This window comes from Myxine glutinosa, chromosome 13, assembly GCF_964187855.1.
Source record: "Myxine glutinosa chromosome 13, kmMyxGlut1.1, whole genome shotgun sequence".
In the NCBI taxonomy this organism is placed as follows: Eukaryota; Metazoa; Chordata; class Myxini; order Myxiniformes; family Myxinidae; genus Myxine; species Myxine glutinosa.
This window is the reverse complement of record NC_136273.1, coordinates 84,917,409-84,941,467: the sequence shown is the minus strand read 5'-3', so window position 1 is coordinate 84,941,467 and position 24,059 is coordinate 84,917,409. Positions and strand designations below refer to the sequence as shown.

Sequence of the window (24,059 nt, the reverse complement as noted above, 5' to 3'; positions counted from 1 at the left end):
TATGGATCTTTGTGCAGCGCTACACAGCACCTGAGCAAAAGGGGTTTCATCTACATTTTCCCTATCTGGTGTACCATCCGTGATATTTGTCTGCTCATTCACTATTCCTGATTCGTCATCAAGGATCTCCATCATCACACAGCGTACTTAATTCCGCTTTTTAATGAGAGTTCAACAGGAATTTACGACTCAAAGGAAAAGAACGAGCAGACCTTTTGCAGGACGATAACTGGAATTAGTCGTGAAAATATATCCAAAATACTCAAAATAGACACCCACAAAAATCGTTTCCATTTAAAAAACATCGCCTTTACTGCTCCAGTCGCAGCATTTGTCACTTTGTTTGCTCATCCGCATGACCAAAACGAAATAAAGGGAGCTCAACCATTACACTGCGCTTTTAATGGCGCATGCCATAGAAACTCAACGCAATTTCGACTCGGCCAGCAAACGAGCAAATTGTGCAGGATGTTAACTGGAATTAGTCGTGAAAAATATATCCAAGTTCACAAAAATACACACCCACACAAATAAACAACATTTATTCCGTTTAACAGAACAAACATTTCCTCTATCATGACATGCATGTCTTCAAAATTATATGCCCAAGAGAAAAAGTAAAATTAATTAAAACTGCGGGCAGTGATGATCCGGGGACCATACCGCTCCATCCTGATTGGACGAGTGCGTGCTAGAGTCGTTAACAACGACAGTCCAGATCCGATTGTTCAAAATTTCAACTCAATCGATCGAAAAATGAACGCAGGGATGCATTTTAAAGGTGCAGTGGCACTAACTGAGTTGCCACGAATATGGCCACGAAATTGCCAATATGGCCATCACAAAATATTTTCCTTAATCAATTGGCTCATAGCATAACCAATCTGCAAGTATTTCATCCGAAGATGTATCTCTCAGGAATTTTAATTAAATAAGTCATTTATAAATCAACGAGTTAATTTATTAAATGATTAATCAATAAATCAATATTTTCCTTGACAGCCACATCACTTGGTCAGTGTCATGTCCAAATATCAGCTTCCTTACTCAAAAGGTGCCTGAGTTAATGTAATGTAATTACTGTAATAAGATTACTGCAATTACTGTAATGATTACTGTAATTACTGTAATTACCGGAACTGTAATTACTGTAATTACCTCAGGTAATTACTGTAATGTAATTACTGTAATTTAATAAGAAATGTAATTAATTAAATGAGTACTTCATTAATCGTTCATAATTAAATAACTCGTGAATTCTTATCCGGTTTATTTAACATTTGAGTGTCCCCAAAACGTTGGAGCAAAACGTTGCAACAACGAAAGTGAAACGTTGTAGCGACGTTGTGGAAACGTTAGCACAACCCAACATTTGAATGTTCCCAAAACGTTGGAGCAAAACGTTGCAACAACGAAAGTAAAACGTTGTAGCGACGTTGTGGAAACGTTAGCAAAACCCAACATTTAAATGTTCACAAAACGTTGGAGCAAAACGTTGCAACAACGAAAGTGAAACGTTGTGGCGACGTTGTGGAAACGTCAGCAAAACCCAACATTTAAATGTTCACAAAACGTTGGAGCAAAACGTTGCAACAACGAAAGTAAAACGTTGTAGCGACGTTGTGGAAACGTTAGCAAAACCCAACATTTAAATGTTCACAAAACGTTGGAGCAAAACGTTGCAACAACGAAAGTGAAACGTTGTGGCGACGTTGTGGAAACGTCAGCAAAACCCAACATTTAAATGTTCACAAAACGTTGGAGCAAAACGTTGCAACAACGAAAGTGAAACGTTGTGGCGACGTTGTGGAAACGTCAGCAAAACCCAACATTTAAATGTTCACAAAACGTTGGAGCAAAACGTTGCAACAACGAAAGTGAAACGTTGTGGCGACGTTGTGGAAACGTTAGCAAAACACAACATTTGAATGTTCCCAAAACGTTGGAGCAAAACGTTGCAACAACGAAAGTGAAACGTTGTAGCGACGTTGTGGAAACGTCAGCAAAACACAACATTTAAATGTTCACAAAACGTTGGAGCAAAACGTTGCAACAACGAAAGTGAAACGTTGTAGCGACGTTGTGGAAACGTTAGCACAACCCAACCTTTGAATGGTCCCAAACGTTTTGACAACAAATGGTCACAAGTCATTATCACATTGCAATGACCTCTAAACATTCCTAAACCAATATCCCATTAAAAAATCCCATTAAAATCCCATATTTTGTCACCCTTTGCATTGTTGAAAGCAATTAATTCCATAACTTAATATTACCTCAATTTATATATACTAGGGCGTGCCCGCACGTACGTGCTCGCCCGTACGTGCTTGCAAAAAACATGCGTGCAAACAACAACAACAAAACTTTGAAACCACGTGGCAGTAACGACCACAGAACCCCCCCTTCTATTTGCATGCAATGGTTTGGTCCATTCGCAAAGCCAAAGCGAACGACCACAGAACCCCCCTTCTATTTACATGCAATGGTTCGGTCCATCCGCAGAGCCAAAGCGAACGACCACAGAACCCCCCTTCTATTTACATGCAATGGTTAGGTCCATCCGCAGAGCCAAAGCGAACGACCACAGAACCCCCCTTCTATTTACATGCAATGGTTCGGTCCATCCGCAGAGCCAAAGCGAACGACCCGCGAGCACGGCGACCACACCCTGGGACCCACCCGTCCGATTAATTTCAAACCTTGAAAAGGCACATCCTCGGGTCCCCACAAATATACCTGGCAAGTTTCAAGTATATCGGACCGGTAGTTGTTGAGAAACAGCGGTCGCATACAGACAGACCGACACACACACCGAGATTACTGGAATTATAGATAGATAAAAATCCGATCTCATTAAAACCTTCATACAAACCACTAGCATATATTATTCCTAGGACTAAAATCACCAGGACCATTATCAAACATTTATCAAAATATTAGGACCATCATCAAACGAATGAATGACTCAATCCTTTAATGACTCCATCCAAACCCAGACATTTTGAGTTCCGTAACTTTTATACTTCAAATTTTCCATTCCTTCCCTTCCTTATCCTTCGATGTAGGGATGGGTTCTTTTTAGGATCATGTTGCATCGAGCATTATTTTTCAAACAGTGTGACTATTAAGCCCACGCCAAGACCTCTGACATCCCACCATTAACACCTATTTTAAGCGTGCCGAATCAGTAAGCATCACCCCTTCTATGAGCCTCGACCAGAGGGTGGTTGTCACCCACAAACACTCGTCGCTAGCTATTCCATTGTCTGTTGATTCCCATTCTGCTGTTTTTGTCTCATAATCAAGATAAATTTGGAACAGCCCTTTAAACTAACACCAAGCAGATCAATTTTTATATTTAAATATAAAATCATTTTCTCATTAATTCATAATCATAAAATCATTTAATCCGTGTCACCCATGCTATTTATCTAGCAAATTTCGTCAAAAAATACAACAGCACTGGTTCCGTGTCACCCATGCTATTTACCTAGCAAATTTCGTCAAAAAATACAACAGCACTGGTTCCGTGTCACCCATGCTATTTATCTAGCAAATTTCGTCAAAAAAATACAACAGCACTGGTTCCGTGTCACCCATGCTATTTATCTAGCAAATTTCGTCAAAAAAAATACAACAGCACTGGTTCCGTGTCACCCATGCTATTTATCTAGCAAATTTCGTCAAAAAAATACAACAGCACTGGTTCCGTGTCACCCATGCTATTTATCTAGCAAATTTCGTCAAAAAAATACAACAGCACTGGTTCCGTGTCACCCATGCTATTTATCTAGCAAATTTCGTCAAAAAAAATACAACAGCACTGCTCCCAAAATTCTCTATTTAAAACGGGTGTACACGATTGTACACGTGTACGGACGGACCTTACCGAACCGGCAAACAAGTCGCTTCATGCACATCAGTGGTGCGTTTCTTCGTGGCGCGTGTCAGAAGAATTACACAGCGCAGGAAAAATACGTATTTACAGAAATCGTTAAAAAAAAAAAAAAAACTCGGATAATCGCTAAAATCGTTGTGGCCGGTGTACCATATTGGAAATATATATATATATAAATATAATTCCGTTTCCCGGTTCCCTGTCGCTCGCCGAGCGCCGATCAAGTCAAGTGCTTCGAACAAGTGCAAAAAAAAAAGTAGTACTTTATCCGTGTGCGAGTGGGTAAACGAGTGTACCGGCCTTACACGTCCTCGAAACAAGCGGTCGCAAGGTGCACACTTGCTCCGCCCGCTTCCAGGTCACAGTAAGGCCCTTTAATAACCAGCGCCAAGAAGCCCCAGATCACCTGCTCCCCCATGTATGTACCCATAACTTCCAAGTTCGTAATCATATTGGGCAAGACAAGACACACTCACCTTTTAAAGAAGACTTGCTTGTACAATTGATCGCAGCGGTGCCTCCAAGATTGTCAGGGAATTTACTGGGGGACTCACAGGACTCCAAAGACCGGACACAGGTTACAAAAGGTCTCGTTTATTAAACTGTATTCACTTCATCCAATTACCAAAATGATACCGCATAATATAATGGATCAGGTTTAACTCTTTTCGCTGGTCCTTCTCTCCATCCGACACTCCCGTTCGGTCAGCGCTTCACGTAGCAAGTACTCGTTCATTCCATCGTTCCGTCGGGCAGGGCTTCTGAGGACCAGTGTACTTTACTCAACGTTTGCTCTCGTTATATCGCCAAACTGGACTTAATCTCCTCTCCGCTAATGTCCCGGGGTCATGCATCGCACCGAGTCCTGGCATCAGCTCGCTCCCCTCCTGCTGTGTAAATGGAAATCACAGCAGGGGGGGTGCTCTAGCCTGGGGCCTTGACCAGGTGTTTCAAGAGATTACATTGTTCATACACATAAAATGTATCTGCTTTGTTACCAGGTTAATTAATAAGTTACCAGGGCCAATCAATATGTTACACTGAGTTACACTTCCACACTTCCTATCTTTGCCAATGAAGAGTGTTGCTTCCTATCTTTGCCAATTAAGAGTGTTGCTTCCTATCTTTGCCAATGAAGAGTGTTGCTTCCTATCTTTGCCAATGAAGAGTGTTGCCTCCTATTTTTGCCAATGAAGAGTGTTGCCTCCTATTTTTGCCAATGAAGAGTGTTGCTTCCTATCTTTGCCAATGAAGAGTGTTGCTTCCTATCTTTGCCAATGAAGAGTGTTGCTTCCTTTCTTTGCTAATGAAGAGTGTTGCTTCCTTTCTTTGCCAATGAAGAGTGTTGCTTCCTATCTTTGCCAATGAAGAGTGTTGCTTCCTTTCTTTGCCAATGAAGAGTGTTGCCTCCTATCTTTGCCAATGAAGAGTGTTGCTTCCTATCTTTGCCAATGAAGTGTTGCTTCGTATCTTTGCCAATGAAGAGTGGTGCTTCCTATCTTTGCCAATGAAGAGTGTTGCTTCCTATCTTTGCCAATGAAGAGTGGTGCTTCCTTTCTTTGCCAATGAAGAGTGTTGCTTCCTATCTTTGCCAATGAAGAGTGTTGCTTCCTCTCTTTGCCAATGAAGAGTGTTGCTTCCTCTCTTTGCCAATGAAGAGTGTTGCTTCCTATCTTTGCCAATGAAGAGTGTTGCTTCCTATCTTTGCCAATGAAGAGTGGTGCTTCCTTTCTTTGCCAATGAAGAGTGCTGCTTCCTATCTTTGCCAATGAAGAGTGTTGCTTCCTCTCTTTGCCAATGAAGAGTGTTTCTTCCTATATTTGCCAATGAAGAGTGTTGCTTCCTCTCTTTGCCAATGAAGAGTGTTGCTTCCTATCTTTGCCAATGAAGAGTGGTGCTTCCTTTCTTTGCCAATGAAGAGTGTTGCTTCCTATCTTTGCCAATGAAGAGTGTTGCTTCCGATCTTTGCCAATGAAGAGTGGTGCTTCCTATCTTTGCCAATGAAGAGTGTTGCTTCCTATCTTTGCCAATGAAGAGTGGTGCTTCCTTTCTTTGCCAATGAAGAGTGTTGCTTCCTATCTTTGCCAATGAAGAGTGTTGCTTCCTCTCTTTGCCAATGAAGTGTGTTGCTTCCTATCTTTGCCAATGAAGAGTGTTGCTTCCTCTCTTTGCCAATGAAGAGTGTTGCTTCCTATCTTTGCCAATGAAGAGTGGTGCTTCCTTTCTTTGCCAATGAAGAGTGTTGCTTCCTATCTTTGCCAATGAAGAGTGGTGCTTCCTTTCTTTGCCAATGACGAGTGTTGCTTCCTATCTTTGCAAATGAAGAGTGGTGCTTCCTATCTTTGCCAATGAAGAGTGGTGCTTCCTATCTTTGCCAATGAAGAGTGTTGCTTCCTATCTTTGCCAATGAAAAGTGTTGCTTCCTCTCTTTGCCAATGAAGAGTGGTGCTTCCTTTCTTTGCCAATGAAGAGTGTTGCTTCCTTTCTTTGCCAATGAAGAGTGTTGCTTCCTATCTTTGCCAATGAAGAGTGGTGCTTCCTTTCTTTACCAATGAAGAGTGTTGCTTCCTTTCTTTGCCAATGAAGAGTGTTGCTTCCTATCTTTGCCAATGAAGAGTGTTGCTTCCAATCTTTGCCAATGAAGAGTGTTGCTTCCTATCTTTGCCAATGAAGAGTGGTGCTTCCTTTCTTTGCCAATGGAGAGTGTTGCTTCCTATCTTTGCCAATGAAGAGTGTTGCTTCCTATCTTTGCCAATGAAGAGTGTTGCTTCCTATCTTTGCCAATGAAGAGTGTTGCTTCCTATCTTTGCCAATGAAGAGTGTTGCTTCCTATCTTTGCCAATGAAGAGTGGTGCTTCCTTTATTTGCTAATGGAGAGTGTTGCTTCCTTTCTTTGCCAATGAAGAGTGGTGCTTCCTTTATTTGCTAATGGAGAGTGTTGCTTCCTTTCTTTGCCAATGAAGAGTGTTGCTTCCTATCTTTGCCAATGAAGAGTGTTGCTTCCTATCTTTGCCAATGAAGAGTGGTGCTTCCTTTCTTTGCCAATGGAGAGTGTTGCTTCCTATCTTTGCCAATTAAGAGTGTTGCTTCCTATCTTTGCCAATGAAGAGTGTTGCTTCCTATCTTTGCCAATGAAGAGTGTTGCCTCCTATTTTTCCCAATGAAGAGTGTTGCCTCCTATTTTTGCCAATGAAGAGTGTTGCCTCCTATTTTTGCCAATGAAGTGTTGCTTCCTATCTTTGCCAATGAAGAGTGTTGCTTCCTATCTTTGCCAATGAAGAGTGTTGCTTCCTTTCTTTGCTAATGAAGAGTGTTGCCTCCTTTCTTTGCCAATGAAGAGTGTTGCTTCCTATCTTTGCCAATGAAGAGTGTTGCTTCCTTTCTTTGCCAATGAAGAGTGTTGCCTCCTATCTTTGCCAATGAAGAGTGTTGCTTCCTATCTTTGCCAATGAAGAGTGTTGCTTCCTATCTTTGCCAATGAAGAGTGGTGTTTCCTTTCTTTGCCAATGAAGAGTGTTGCTTCCTTTCTTTGCCAATGAAGAGTGTTGCTTCCTATCTTTGCCAATGAAGAGTGTTGCTTCCTATCTTTGCCAATGAAGAGTGTTGCTTCCTATCTTTGCCAATGAAGTGTTGCTTCCTTTCTTTGCCAATGAAGAGTGGTGCTTCCTTTCTTTGCCAAGGAAGAGTGTTGCTTCCTATCTTTGCCAATGAAGAGTGTTGCTTCCTATCTTTGCCAATGAAGAGTGTTGCTTCCTATCTTTGCCAATGAAGAGTGTTGCTTCCTATCTTTGCCAATGAAGAATGTTGCTTCCTTTCTTTGCCAATGAAGAGTGTTGCTTCCTATCTTTGCCAATGAAGAGTGATGCTTTCTATCTTTGCCAATGAAGAGTGTTGCTTCCTATCTTTGCCAATGAAGAGTGTTGCTTCCTATCTTTGCCAATGAAGAGTGTTGCTTCCTATCTTTGCCAATGAAGAGTGTTGCTTCCTATCTTTGCCAATGAAGAGTGGTGCTTCCTTTCTTTGCCAAGGAAGAGTGTTGCTTCCTATCTTTGCCAATGAAGAGTGTTGCTTCCTATCTTTGCCAATGAAGAGTGATGCTTCCTTTCTTTGCCAATGAAGAGTGTTGCTTCCTATCTTTGCCAATGAAGAGTGGTGCTTCCTATCTTTGCCAATGAAGAGTGTTGCTTCCTATCTTTGCCAATGAAGAGTGTTGCTTCCTATCTTTGCCAATGAAGAGTGTTGTTTCCTATCTTTGCCAATGAAGAGTGTTTCTTCCTATCTTTGCCAATGAAGAGTGTTGCTTCCTATCTTTGCCAATGAAGAGTGTTGCTTCCTATCTTTGCCAATGAAGAGTGTTGCTTCCTATCTTTGCCAATGAAGTGTTGCTTCCTATCTTTGCCAATGAAGAGTGTTGCTTCCTTTCTTTGCCAATGAAGAGTGTTGCTTCCTATCTTTGCCAATGAAGAGTGTTGCTTCCTTTCTTTGCCAATGAAGAGTGTTGCTTCCTATCTTTGCCAATGAAGAGTGTTGCTTCCTATCTTTGCCAATGAAGAGTGTTGCTTCCTATCTTTGCCAATGAAGAGTGTTGCTTCCTATCTTTGCCAATGAAGAGTGTTGCTTCCTATCTTTGCCAATGAAGAGTGTTGCTTCCTATCTTTGCCAATGAAGAGTGTTGCTTCCTATCTTTGCCAATGAAGAGTGTTGCTTCCTTTCTTTGCCAATGAAGAGTGTTGCTTCCTATCTTTGCCAATGAAGAGTGTTGCTTCCTATCTTTGCCAATGAAGTGTTGCTTCCTATCTTTGCCAATGAAGAGTGTTGCTTCCTTTCTTTGCAAATGAAGAGTGTTGCTTCCTATCTTTGCCAATGAAGAGTGTTGCTTCCTATCTTTGCCAATGAAGTGTTGCTTCCTATCTTTGCCAATGAAGAGTGTTGCTTCCTTTCTTTGCCAATGAAGAGTGTTGCTTCCTTTCTTTGCCAATGAAGAGTGTTGCTTCCTATCTTTGCCAATGAAGAGTGTTGCTTCCTATCTTTGCCAATGAAGAGTGTTGCTTCCTATCTTTGCCAATGAAGAGTGTTGCTTTCTATCTTTGCCAATGAAGAGTGTTGCTTCCTATCTTTGCCAACGAAGAGTGTTGCTTCCTATCTTTGCCAATGAAGAGTGTTGCTTCCTATCTTTGCCAATTAAGAGTGTTGCTTCCTATCTTTGCCAATGAAGAGTGTTGCTTCCTATCTTTGCCAATGAAGAGTGTTGCCTCCTATTTTTGCCAATGAAGAGTGTTGCCTCCTATTTTTGCCAATGAAGAGTGTTGCTTCCTATCTTTGCCAATGAAGAGTGTTGCTTCCTATCTTTGCCAATGAAGAGTGTTGCTTCCTTTCTTTGCTAATGAAGAGTGTTGCTTCCTTTCTTTGCCAATGAAGAGTGTTGCTTCCTATCTTTGCCAATGAAGAGTGTTGCTTCCTTTCTTTGCCAATGAAGAGTGTTGCCTCCTATCTTTGCCAATGAAGAGTGTTGCTTCCTATCTTTGCCAATGAAGTGTTGCTTCCTATCTTTGCCAATGAAGTGTTGCTTCCTATCTTTGCCAATGAAGAGTGGTGCTTTCTATCTTTGCCAATGAAGAGTGTTGCTTCCTATCTTTGCCAATGAAGAGTGGTGCTTCCTTTCTTTGCCAATGAAGAGTGTTGCTTCCTATCTTTGCCAATGAAGAGTGTTGCTTCCTCTCTTTGCCAATGAAGAGTGTTGCTTCCTCTCTTTGCCAATGAAGAGTGTTGCTTCCTATCTTTGCCAATGAAGAGTGTTGCTTCCTATCTTTGCCAATGAAGAGTGGTGCTTCCTTTCTTTGCCAATGAAGAGTGCTGCTTCCTATCTTTGCCAATGAAGAGTGTTGCTTCCTCTCTTTGCCAATGAAGAGTGTTGCTTCCTATATTTGCCAATGAAGAGTGTTGCTTCCTCTCTTTGCCAATGAAGAGTGTTGCTTCCTATCTTTGCCAATGAAGAGTGGTGCTTCCTTTCTTTGCCAATGAAGAGTGTTGCTTCCTATCTTTGCCAATGAAGAGTGTTGCTTCCTATCTTTGCCAATGAAGAGTGGTGCTTCCTATCTTTGCCAATGAAGAGTGTTGCTTCCTATCTTTGCCAATGAAGAGTGGTGCTTCCTTTCTTTGCCAATGAAGAGTGTTGCTTCCTATCTTTGCCAATGAAGAGTGGTGCTTCCTATCTTTGCCAATGAAGAGTGTTGCTTCCTATCTTTGCCAATGAAGAGTGTTGCTTCCTATCTTTGCCAATGAAGAGTGTTGCTTCCTATCTTTGCCAATGAAGAGTGTTTCTTCCTATCTTTGCCAATGAAGAGTGTTGCTTCCTATCTTTGCCAATGAAGAGTGTTGCTTCCTATCTTTGCCAATGAAGAGTGTTGCTTCCTATCTTTGCCAATGAAGTGTTGCTTCCTATCTTTGCCAATGAAGAGTGTTGCTTCCTTTCTTTGCCAATGAAGAGTGTTGCTTCCTATCTTTGCCAATGAAGAGTGTTGCTTCCTTTCTTTGCCAATGAAGAGTGTTGCTTCCTATCTTTGCCAATGAAGAGTGTTGCTTCCTATCTTTGCCAATGAAGAGTGTTGCTTCCTATCTTTGCCAATGAAGAGTGTTGCTTCCTATCTTTGCCAATGAAGAGTGTTGCTTCCTATCTTTGCCAATGAAGAGTGTTGCTTCCTATCTTTGCCAATGAAGAGTGTTGCTTCCTATCTTTGCCAATGAAGAGTGTTGCTTCCTTTCTTTGCCAATGAAGAGTGTTGCTTCCTATCTTTGCCAATGAAGAGTGTTGCTTCCTATCTTTGCCAATGAAGTGTTGCTTCCTATCTTTGCCAATGAAGAGTGTTGCTTCCTTTCTTTGCAAATGAAGAGTGTTGCTTCCTATCTTTGCCAATGAAGAGTGTTGCTTCCTATCTTTGCCAATGAAGTGTTGCTTCCTATCTTTGCCAATGAAGAGTGTTGCTTCCTTTCTTTGCCAATGAAGAGTGTTGCTTCCTTTCTTTGCCAATGAAGAGTGTTGCTTCCTATCTTTGCCAATGAAGAGTGTTGCTTCCTATCTTTGCCAATGAAGAGTGTTGCTTCCTATCTTTGCCAATGAAGAGTGTTGCTTTCTATCTTTGCCAATGAAGAGTGTTGCTTCCTATCTTTGCCAACGAAGAGTGTTGCTTCCTATCTTTGCCAATGAAGAGTGTTGCTTCCTATCTTTGCCAATTAAGAGTGTTGCTTCCTATCTTTGCCAATGAAGAGTGTTGCTTCCTATCTTTGCCAATGAAGAGTGTTGCCTCCTATTTTTGCCAATGAAGAGTGTTGCCTCCTATTTTTGCCAATGAAGAGTGTTGCTTCCTATCTTTGCCAATGAAGAGTGTTGCTTCCTATCTTTGCCAATGAAGAGTGTTGCTTCCTTTCTTTGCTAATGAAGAGTGTTGCTTCCTTTCTTTGCCAATGAAGAGTGTTGCTTCCTATCTTTGCCAATGAAGAGTGTTGCTTCCTTTCTTTGCCAATGAAGAGTGTTGCCTCCTATCTTTGCCAATGAAGAGTGTTGCTTCCTATCTTTGCCAATGAAGTGTTGCTTCCTATCTTTGCCAATGAAGAGTGGTGCTTCCTATCTTTGCCAATGAAGAGTGTTGCTTCCTATCTTTGCCAATGAAGAGTGGTGCTTCCTTTCTTTGCCAATGAAGAGTGTTGCTTCCTATCTTTGCCAATGAAGAGTGTTGCTTCCTCTCTTTGCCAATGAAGAGTGTTGCTTCCTCTCTTTGCCAATGAAGAGTGTTGCTTCCTATCTTTGCCAATGAAGAGTGTTGCTTCCTATCTTTGCCAATGAAGAGTGGTGCTTCCTTTCTTTGCCAATGAAGAGTGCTGCTTCCTATCTTTGCCAATGAAGAGTGTTGCTTCCTCTCTTTGCCAATGAAGAGTGTTGCTTCCTATATTTGCCAATGAAGAGTGTTGCTTCCTCTCTTTGCCAATGAAGAGTGTTGCTTCCTATCTTTGCCAATGAAGAGTGGTGCTTCCTTTCTTTGCCAATGAAGAGTGTTGCTTCCTATCTTTGCCAATGAAGAGTGTTGCTTCCTATCTTTGCCAATGAAGAGTGGTGCTTCCTATCTTTGCCAATGAAGAGTGTTGCTTCCTATCTTTGCCAATGAAGAGTGGTGCTTCCTTTCTTTGCCAATGAAGAGTGTTGCTTCCTATCTTTGCCAATGAAGAGTGTTGCTTCCTCTCTTTGCCAATGAAGTGTGTTGCTTCCTATCTTTGGCAATGAAGAGTGTTGCTTCCTCTCTTTGCCAATGAAGAGTGTTGCTTCCTATCTTTGCCAATGAAGAGTGGTGCTTCCTTTCTTTGCCAATGAAGAGTGTTGCTTCCTATCTTTGCCAATGAAGAGTGGTGCTTCCTTTCTTTGCCAATGACGAGTGTTGCTTCCTATCTTTGCAAATGAAGAGTGGTGCTTCCTATCTTTGCCAATGAAGAGTGGTGCTTCCTATCTTTGCCAATGAAGAGTGTTGCTTCCTATCTTTGCCAATGAAAAGTGTTGCTTCCTCTCTTTGCCAATGAAGAGTGGTGCTTCCTTTCTTTGCCAATGAAGAGTGTTGCTTCCTTTCTTTGCCAATGAAGAGTGTTGCTTCCTATCTTTGCCAATGAAGAGTGGTGCTTCCTTTCTTTGCCAATGAAGAGTGTTGCTTCCTTTCTTTGCCAATGAAGAGTGTTGCTTCCTATCTTTGCCAATGAAGAGTGTTGCTTCCTTTCTTTGCCAATGAAGAGTGGTGCTTCCTATCTTTGCCAATGAAGAGTGGTGCTTCCTTTCTTTGCCAATGAAGTGTTGCTTCCTATCTTTGCCAATGAAGAGTGTTGCTTCCTATCTTTGCCAATGAAGAGTGTTGCTTCCTATCTTTGCCAATGAAGAGTGTTGCTTCCTTTCTTTGCCAATGAAGAGTGGTGCTTCCTTTCTTTGCCAAGGAAGAGTGTTGCTTCCTATCTTTGCCAATGAAGAGTGTTCCTTCCTATCTTTGCCAATGAAGAGTGTTGCTTCCTATCTTTGCCAATGAAGAATGTTGCTTCCTTTCTTTGCCAATGAAGAGTGTTGCTTCCTATCTTTGCCAATGAAGAGTGTTCCTTCCAATCTTTGCCAATGAAGAGTGTTGCTTCCTTTCTTTGCCAATGAAGAGTGGTGCTTCCTTTCTTTGCCAAGGAAGAGTGTTGCTTCCTATCTTTGCCAATGAAGAGTGTTGCTTCCCATCTTTGCCAATGAAGAGTGTTGCTTCCTATCTTTGCCAATGAAGAATGTTGCTTCCTTTCTTTGCCAATGAAGAGTGTTGCTTCCTATCTTTGCCAATGAAGAATGTAGCTTCCTTTCTTTGCCAATGAAGAGTGTTGCTTCCTATCTTTGCCAATGAAGAGTGATGCTTTCTATCTTTGCCAATGAAGAGTGTTGCTTCCTATCTTTGCCAATGAAGAGTGTTGCTTCCTATCTTTGCCAATGAAGAGTGTTGCTTCCTATCTTTGCCAATGAAGTGTTGCTTCCTATCTTTGCCAATGAAGAGTGTTGCTTCCTATCTTTGCCAATGAAGAGTGTTGCTTCCTATCTTTGCCAATGAAGAGTGTTGCTTACTATCTTTGCCAATGAAGAGTGTTGCTTCCTATCTTTGCCAATGAAGTGTTGCTTCCTATCTTTGTCAATGAAGAGTGTTGCTTCCTTTCTTTGCCAATGAAGAGTGTTGCTTCCTATCTTTGCCAATGAAGAGTGTTGCTTCCTATCTTTGCCAATGAAGAGTGTTGCTTCCTTTCTTTGCCAATGAAGAGTGTTGCTTCCTATCTTTGCCAATGAAGAGTGGTGCTTCCTATCTTTGCCAATGAAGAGTGTTGCTTCCTATCTTTGCCAATGAAGAGTGTTGCTTCCTATCTTTGCCAATGAAGAGTGTTGCTTCCTATCTTTGCCAATGAAGAGTGTTGCTTCCAATCTTTGCCAATGAAGAGTGTTGCTTCCTATCTTTGCCAATGAAGAGTGGTGCTTCCTTTCTTTGCCAATGGAGAGTGTTGCTTCCTATCTTTGCCAATGAAGAGTGTTGCTTCCTATCTTTGCCAATGAAGAGTGTTGCTTCCTATCTTTGCCAATGAAGAGTGTTGCTTCCTATCTTTGCCAATGAAGAGTGTTGCTTCTGTTGGGGAATAAATATTCATATTGACCATATTGTTAATATAACTACCGAATGTGATCTGGTGTAAAAATGCTCTGTGGTGCAGTTTGATAAAACTGTGAATCCTCTTGAACTATTTAGCTTCTGTTAAAGAGCTAACAGGTGGTCCAGAGAGAGAGAGTTAATTTAAGGAAACAGACTGTGTAATGCTCTTGGACTGCCATCTGTGTCTATCAATATTTAGCCTGTGTTCCATAGATGGAACACAGGCTGCAAATTCTTCCTCAGCAGGTCAGAGCATTTGACCTCTTGAACAGAAATAAGTACTAGCTGGCCAAAAGAGAGCCAAATAAGGTTTTGGATAAGGGACACCCTGCATGCTCTGCAACATCAAAGGGTTTGGGGCTTTAAAACCAGGAGAAAGTTGCGAGCAGAGAGCAGAGTGGACGGGGAACAACTGAAGACTGGTCAGCAACTGAACGAGCTTCAAAAGACCTACAGACTGAGCTTCAACCAAGACCTACCAAACGAGCTTCAACAAAGATTGGAACAAAGCCTCATTAAAGATCTCGGCTTAGTATACAACAAATTCTCAAGTATACAACAAATTCTCAAAAGTGAATAAAACATTGATTTTGCTAAACCGAGTCTCTTGAAGTTTTAGTAACATAACACCAGTAATTGTTAATAATTCTCCAAGAAGTGGTGGCCCGTAGGGACTCAACTGCCCAGGTAAACAAGGTAAGCTTTTGTTTGTTATCTGTGTAGTCTGATGTTAATCTGCGCAAAATAGTTCAGTGTTTGAGTTTTGTGTACGTTTGTTGATGTGTGGAAGGAAAAAACACGAGGCCCTTAACAGGTTTCAGAAATCATGACAATTTTTTTCTCTTTTTCTTCCAAAATTTATGTATACGCATTTTTCAGGAAGGGTGCCATGGACCGTCACAAATATCCTCTAAAGCCTTTTGTCTTTGGAAAAGGTGCTGTGCTTTCATGAAGAACCACTGATATCGTATATACTGTATAATTATTGTACGATTTTTTTAAATTTCAGAAGTCATGACGAAAAATTTAAAAAAAAATAAAAATAAATAAATAAATTGTTTTTTTTGTTTTTCTCTGTAATTTGAATTTTTTTTCGGTACATTCTACGAGTGCAAAGAGCCACTAACGTATCCCGGGACGTTAGCAAAAACGGTGCTGCATTCGTCCAGTCATGAAAATATTTTGTGTATTCATTTGATTTCATACGTTATTTCAGTTCAATGGTCTGTGTTACATATCTCCCCATTCCTTTTGTATGATGATTCAAATTTGCTGGGTTCCTACGGTTGAGACTTATATAATATTTTTCCTGTGGTGAGCCTCTTCTTTGATGTGGTCACGAGGGACGTGTGGATATGTTCTCGCACAAGTTGAACAGCGATTTTTAAAGCGATTTTTAAAAAGCGATTTAAAGCGATTTTTTAAAAGCGATTAAAGCGATTTTAAAGCGATTAAAGCGATTTTTTATAGCGATTTTAAAGTAAAAAGCGATTTTATACAGCATCTGTACAGTAAGCCAAATAATGGTAAAATCGACTGGCTCGATTTTAAGTCATAAAAAATTCCCATTGTGCTACAAAAGTGAGTTTAGCATTGTCATAAAGGTTTTCCGTGTCATCTCCAAGTAAGATTTGCACACACTGATCCTGCCACTGGAATGCGTGCAGGCAGGTTGCCCATGGCAACCGTTTGGTGTTGTGTCCTGGGCCCTAGTCCACACTTACATATGGGATCAGAAACGATTTTTTAAATGTAACCTCTTTCACCTTCTCCTGCCCTACACCCCCCAGCCAAATACATTTGGGCGACGATTGTAATTACATATGTAAGTTACAGACACATTGTATGAGGCATGTATAGGATTGTTGATTGTATGGGATTGAATGGGATTGCATATCCCATATGGATCCCATATTGATTTAGCATATCACCTCATTATGTGGTCTTGCTGTGTTTTTGTGGGTATGTATGTGTGGGTATGCATGTGTTTTTGCACCCCTCTCCCCCCCCCCCCCTCCTCCAACCATGGCCCCAATACTGCTACAATAATTTGTGAAATGGTACGACACAGTTTACATCGTTAAAATAATACACAGATGAGTGTATGATTTGCACCGAAGGTCGAGAGGGACAATAGTATCCATCATATAACCTTTCACAGCCTTGTAAGGGAGAATAAGTGCAGCCAATCATACACAGTTATTTTTAGAAAAATACAATGAGTGTCGTATTTCGCATAGTATTAATACCCCTAAGGGAGCGCCGCCCCACCCCCCCCCCCCCAGCCTCATTCCTCCCTTGGCATTCTGCCACTTCTCCTCCTCCCTTCCCCACCCTTTTCCTCCCCTCTTTCCTCCTCCTTTCCTCCTCTTTTGTTTCACTCTTACCTGTTTCCCTTTTCATAGTTCTCATTGTTTTCTCTCATTGTTTATGAGATTCATTATTGTCATTATGATTGTCATATTGTTGATTATTATTGATGTTCATTCTCAAATTTTGTTAATGATAAACTGTTTCATTGCTGATTATACCACGTGGATGTAATGATACAGTAAATGTTTGTCTTCTGCAATGGATGATTATGGTATGACTCTGATTAGGGTAATGATTTACAATTTTTTATTTACAATTTATTTACAATTACATTTACGATTTATAATTACAATGATTTACAATGGTCATGATTTTACAATCATGAAAATTGCTATGATTGTCAGGCATGTCATCATGTCATCATGTCATCATGTCATCATGTCATCATGTCAGGCATGTCATCATTGGGTTTTGATGTAAATTGAGTGCATGGGCTGTTAAGGATAGTTTTACAGCCCTGCAGGATTAATGCTGTATTACAGGTCACAAAGTTTGTAGGAGGTGTGCAATTTAATGTGATTGAATTGCATTGGTCAAATTATGATGTTCCTTATGATGTAACCTTATGATGTAACCTTAGAAATTGTAACCTTATGATGTAACCTTATGATGTAACCTTATGATGTAACCTTATGATGTAACCTTATGATGTTCTGATGGGGAATGATTTGATGAGGTGCACCATCAATTCATTTTTCCCATGTAAGACAGTAATGTATTTGAATTTGTGATACTAGGGCATGCCCGTACTATATATATATCTAAAATTATATCCCCCCCCCCTCTATTTACATGAAATGGTTTGGTCCATTCGCAAAGCCAAAGCGAACGGCTTGCGAGTACGGTGACAATCCCCCCCCTCTATTTACATGAAATGGTTTGGTCCAAAGCGAACGGCTTGCGAGTACGGTGACAATCCCCCCCCTCTATTTACATGAAATGGTTTGGTCCAAAGCGAACGGCTTGCGAGTACGGTGACAATCCCCCCCCCTCTATTTACATGAAATGGTTTGGTCCAAAGCGAACGGCTTGCGGAGTTTGGTAAAGAAATCGCCATAGCGTGCACAAACGCGCAGGAAAGCGAAAGAATCGCAAATTAGTTTTAATTAGTTTTAAAACATAGTTTAACGCCAACATAGCGCCAACATAGTTTGCCAACGGGAAATAAATGAATACGCTCTCAAATGTGCCGTCCGAGGCAGAGTCTGTTCGCCACGTTCGGCACACGTGATAGCTCGCTGCTCTCTGATTGGTTGAATCGTTTTTTGGACATAGCTCGGTAACTACTTCTCCGATTAATATGAAACCTTGAAAAGGCACATCCTCAGGTCTCCAGCAATATACCTGGCAAGTTTCAAGTATATCGGACCCGTGGTTGTCGAGAAACAGCGGTCACAGACACACAGAGATTACTGGAATTATAGATAGAAGATAATGACCAGACAAGATTGAAAAAAAATAAATAAATAAATAAATATGTCAGATAGGATCACGGGGCAGAACGGTGATTTGTCAACTGACGGCAGATATGGGTCAAACGGTGACGACCGATGCTCATATTCCCCGTCAGTGGATGGAACTGTTTTGGCAACATTGGGAAAAGGTTTAGGTATAGAGTAATGTTGATCCCATATCATAGTTCAGTATCAGACATTGGTTTCAATTCGGTATCAGACTGATAAATGTGAATTTGGATATTATCATTTATATTATTTTATTATATATTATTATTAGAATTTTATTGATGAATATTGATAAATTGATTGAAATTGCATAATTGAATTGATTCTGATTCTGATCCGATTGATCTGATTGATTTTGATCTGATTAATTTAATCTGATCTGATTTTATTTAAATTTAATTTAAACAAGTCAATTGATGGATGAATAAAAAGTGCGGTCTCAAGAAAGAAGCTTTGAGACATTTGCAAAACATCAATGTGCAGACAACCTGGGACGATGAGCGAGGTGGTGAGTCTAGTGGTTATTTGTTATATTATGTGGTTATTTTTGTTTGACCCCCCCTTAACAGGACTTACTGATCCAGACTCATCTGCAACACTGATCAGTGAGATTGGGGTGTGGGAAAAGCCACAGGGCAGGGGGACTCTCTGGAAATCACCTGAAGTCATCAAGTGGACAGGTGGAGAGATACTTCCTGGAAGACCACAGAGTAGAGCTTATCGGAATAAGCTAGACAACAACGCATTCAACGCTACTTTGTATAAGGTGGAACAAACTTCTGCGATTTTTGCAGTACACACAGTTGATAGTGGATACAGGTGTAGTCCGATGTGTAGTCCTTGTAGTTATTTGATATATTGAGTGAGTATAAAGAGGTACTCACACACAGGCAAAATGGGAAGTGGATTCTGCAAGATTAAACAAGGTCAATTGGATTTGAGTCAAAGAGGTGCTTGTATCAGCTCCAAGTATCAGAAATATGGGGCAGAATCACTTAAAGATGTGGAATCCTGGTATGAATGGACGAAAGGTCGAAAAAGTGGATTCTCACAGGAGGGCACTTTTGATAGAAACGTATTGGCAACACTCAGAAAAGAATTGGAAGCAAGAGGGCGACAGAAGTTCAAAGTGGATTGGCAACCATTCTATTACTGGGACGCTGAATCTAGGGAAAGGGAGACCAAAGCAAAGATGGGGGGGGCTTGAAGAAAGAGGTGAAACAGATACAACATAGGTTGTGTAAGGTAGCAAATCAGATGCCTCTTCGAGTCAGCAATGGAGAGCAATCCCAACCCAAATTGTATCCAGAAGCCAGATCATACGAGACAAATGAACTGGAAGACGAGACTCCTCCACCTTATCGGAGACATATTGTATATCAGCCACAGGTAGTGCCTGTACCTGTACCTGCCGAAAGACCAGAACAGAGTGCAGCGATTGGTTCTAGTCAACAGAGGACAGGTGAAAGACGTGACCCATTTGAGGTAACTACCCAAGAGGGTGCAATTGGGGCACAGGAACCGACTCAAAGTGGGCAAACGATGCAACCAGCTGCTATACCTTTATCATGCTCTCCATTTCACCATACAAGGAGTAAGGGTCGTGTGATAAATGCCAATCAATCTAACGATCAATGTGATTGGCTAATGAATGATCAAAAGTTGACTCTCTCACAAGGAGGGTTTGAGCAATGTGGTGTTATGAATTTTCCTCAGCGGCAATTTCCAGGGGCAAATCAGCAACAACCAGATCTGATGTATAGACCATGGCAGGTACATCAATTGAAGGCATTGCAGAGTAGTATGCCATCAATCAAAACAGATCCACTTCAATTTGCGGAGGAACTGCGGTTAATTGTGGAAACTCAGTTGCCCACTGCAAGAGACATGGCAATACTTTTAAAATGGTTAATTCCTAATACCACCACTTTGAGGAACTTAATGCGTGAGGCCAACTGGGTAAATACGGAAGATGGACAGGTAGACATGCCCACGGAGGCTAGAACGGCACAGATCAATAAATTGATAGAGGCCATAAAAAAAATTGCCACCAGTGACGGATTGGAACAAAGTGGTTACATGCAAGCAGAAAACAGGCGAAGATGCTAGCGATTATTTGGACAGATTGCGAGATGTTTTCCGACTATATTCAGGCATAGACCGGGCACAAATTGACAATGCCTTAAAACCCCTTTTTATTAATGGTCTATTGCCCAAATTGAAGAGTGAAGTGGAAAGACAATGTATTGCTTGGGAAGGCAAGTCAATGCAAGAAATATTGAATTACGCCTTGCATCATCAGCGGATTCAAGCCAGAAATAGTGCTGTAAATGCCGAGAAATTGATGCAATTACAGACTCAAGCCCTGATGACTACGAATCAACGCAATAGGTTTTCTGGGCAACAACGCAACAATGCAGTAGGAGATAACCAGGGAGTGGGGTGGCAACTCAGGGATCTGGAGAGGCAGCCCAGCGATACAAGTGAACAGGTGGACAAACCAGCCAATGACAGACATCGATGTTTTAATTGTGGAAATATTGGACACTGGAAACGATGTTGTCCATATTCAAATAGGAAGACTAGTTCATAGGAGAAACCAGGATCAAGGGTACCAGTGCTTACTGGTACCTCAGATAACGATTAGGCCTTCATTGCTGCAGATCCCAAATGCCAACAGACCAACATGAATAATTGTTCCTGCTTCTTGTCTCAAAAAATTTTTCGGAGCAAGAATGAATTTTACTTTTGCTTATTAGCGAATTAATAATTAGTTGATTAAATGCCAAAATTGGATTTTTTGGAACATGAATTAAAAGATCCAGAATTAGAGTTCATTCTGGAAGCCTCATATTTGCCAATTATAAATGTCGTTTTAGGGAGTACTTTGGGCGAAACAATTTTTTTACAACAAAACAATTACCAAAGTGTGGAACATTGCTTTGCAAAATTTTTTGGAAACCAAGTGACGAGCATCACATGATCAGCAGCTGGGCATTTTGGACTATTTTTTGCATGCTCATAGGTCAGTGGTCGACTGACATGTAAATAGAGGTGTTGTAAAATTTGTACAATTTGTAAATTTGTACAATTTGGATAAATTATTGTAGGACCAAAAAGGGTAATTTCAATGTGACATTATAGGGGTTTTCTAAAAAAAATAAACTTTTTGTCTATTTGTGTATTAGCGTTTCTAACATTAAAGGATAAATTTTACGAAATTGAAATGAAAATTGACACCCATCTTGATCTGTTAATGATGGTTCAAATGCAAACAAATATACATAATGCTTGGGTTTGTGTATGTTTGTGTGTCAATGTTTTTGTTTTGTGTGTCAATCTTACAAGAATATCCAGAAAATTCGTAAAATAAAATAGGAATATAATTTGATTATGAACATTATCTCTTTTGTCAAGGGCGATGGAATATACAGATTTGATGTGCTAGGTTATGAGCAGCCATTAATTAATAGTAAAATTGTGAGTAATTTTGGGATTCCATTTTTGATAGAATTTATATGAGAATAACAGCTATTTATGGATAGGAGCTTCATAAACAAAATGAGTACAAAATTAGCCAAATTTGGAAGTGGTCTTACACTGACTTTCCAGAGTACTCTGCTCATGGATTTTTACATATATAAACTTGACCTTTATCAGCATATAAATTGTGCTGTATGTATGGATGTGTCTTAGGCATAGACGATATGGGCAGATAGTAAAGACAATTTTGTTGAATTGAACTATTGTGAGTTTTAAAACGAAATGCATTGTGAATCTTAAAACCAAGGGGCAGACGTGAATGCGCTGTTATGTGTTTTACACTCAGATGGGTTTTTTTGTTTGTTATGTTTTTACACTCAGAACATGATGTTACGTGTACCTGCAACATATTTTGTTAATCTGCCACACCTATATTGGCATACTGGTGTTAGTAGTATTCACTAAGTTGCATCGAAATGGATAGTAAATAAATTCTTCAATGCTGGGTAAAGTTAATGAGATATTACAAAGACTTATAAGAGCTACTGTTCTTCCTTATAGCAGTGGGAAAAGAGAGAATTAGAACCAAATGAATCTATAAATGAATGTGATAGGGATAATATCCTCAATTTGTGTTACTTATTTGATTGTGGGTAAAGAAATTATTTTATCGTAATGGATTGATAACAGCAGCCTGCAATGTCCTGAGAGTGTGCATCCATGTAATTAGAAATCCCAGATTTGTTTTTACAAACAACATTTGGTAGAGGTCTTATGTCGACGAGCACTTATTTGGTAGATAAAAAAGGTACTGCATGTTGGCAGCCACTTTTGCGGCCATTTAGGCCAAACACATTGAGAGAAAATTGTCGTTCAATACGTAATTTACACATGGCTATTTGTAAAAGGGAAGTTGTTGCGATGGGCAACATTTCTGAAGGTTTATTAAAATGTTATAATATGACATGTGTCAAGGCAAACTATTGGATGGGAAAATTAGATCTGGTTATAGAATGAATTTGCTGACCCTTTGAAGTTAATTCTTTGAAATTGATTGTTTTACTAGTATTTTGAGTTCACATTGGACATAGTTTGGTAGAGCTTTGTTAAAACCTATGGTTGTGGTATTTTGGAACGAATTCACAGATCATAGGAAGTTGATAACAATAGAAATAAATATGGACCCCGGGAGATAGGGGCATCAGGATAAGGCAAATAATCAGATTTATGTTATAGATTAAGGGATTTTTCTTTAGTCACATTTTAAGAAGTTTGTTAGTTTGGTATATAATGTTGAATGTCATTGACATAAATGAGGGCATAACAACTTGTTGTGCACTATGTCCGTTTTACACGATCGATGAACTGATATAACCACAAGTAACACTGTTAAAGAAAAAAAAAAAAAAAAAAAAAAGCGGGGAGGACTATGCTAATAACACATTAGGCATAGTTTGCTTGTTTGCAAGAATTGTTGGGAATTAGATATTCCTGTTTGTGATTTAAATCATATATAATCATTATTAATGCATTTATTAATGCATTTATTTTCTTTGAGTTGAGTTACAACACCTGCATGTGTTTAATTTTTTGAATTATATGAACCTGAAAGCAATTGTGGATGCTATTCTTAGTTTTAGTAGTGTAAAACACATGTCTGATTTGAATATTATTCGTGTGAAGTTGTTATAAAAGATAGTGATTTCATGTTACAATGTACCCCATCTGATTCAATCTGTGTGGAGAGCAGATATAAATGTGGCTAAGTAAAGGAAAGACAAGACCACATCCCAAATGGAGTGATAACGACATCTGGGAAGAAGTTTGAAAAAGGAAATTTGTGAAAATGAAGTTAATCTTGGCATACACCCTCTTTCTCAAAGAATGATGAAGAAATGCTTCTTTGGAAGATGGATGTTTACCTTCACCAAGGGAAAATTATGTGACCATTTGTCTGGGTCACACTGCAACATATGGAAAAGGGCGATCAATTACTTGTGTTCAAATACCTCGAACATTCATCACATCAGCAATTGCAGGACGACGATATTTTACCTGCAACGTTTACGGGATACGGTGACGTGTGTCATTACTTCACCAACTTCCGGGGAGCCAGCATGGAGCTGCAAGCGAACGACTGCCTTTTCCTTCACAACAGCTGTGCACGATTCTGCTGTGGGCTCCTGGTATGGACCATGGGCAACTGAGTACCATGGTCCCAACATCATCATTGCGGATGCATCCGGCATCCCTGCTCCACATCTTGTTGAAAAATCAACATCACATCAATACTTGCTCCATGCTCACGATTAGTGAGGAGGCAAGTCGACTACAACTGGATGGAGGCCTTGTTCAAATCTACTATGGCTCACAGCAAGAGTGGCAAGGATGCTGCATGGAGAGCAGGGTCAGTCTTTGACTCTGCCCAGCTATCACAACAGCGGAAAATCCTATGCAAATAGTGAAGGTGTGATGAAGACAACAGGAGAAAATTGTTTTATGCTGAAATTCCAAACACAAGTGATCTGCCCCTTTTTTCAAACAAAGAAAGTCAATATTTGATTAAAGGCAAATATTTTGCCAAATGTTGCAGATGCTTTATTATTTTAATGATGAACTGAAATTATTGCGTTTTGGTGAAGGTGAAAT

The 24,059-nt window shown here is 40.3% G+C and overlaps 1 protein-coding gene across 1 annotated transcript; it reads left to right on the top strand.

Annotated features, from left to right (window-relative positions):
* Positions 1-14,481: 14,481 nt before the first annotated feature.
* LOC144888716 (uncharacterized) lies at positions 14,482-22,795 on the top strand. Its single transcript, XM_078767718.1, has 2 exons — positions 14,482-14,787; positions 18,497-22,795. The coding sequence occupies exon 2, from the start codon at positions 19,185-19,187 to the stop codon at positions 20,034-20,036; it is 852 nt and encodes a 283-aa protein (XP_078623844.1). The 5' UTR covers positions 14,482-14,787; positions 18,497-19,184; the 3' UTR covers positions 20,037-22,795.
* The last annotated feature ends 1,264 nt before the right edge of the window (positions 22,796-24,059 follow it).

Bases quoted from the DNA above. Each gene is read 5' to 3' on its own strand.
- LOC144888716 (XM_078767718.1), top strand. From the start codon at position 19,185: ATGCCTCTTCGAGTCAGCAATGGAGAGCAATCCCAACCCAAATTGTAT.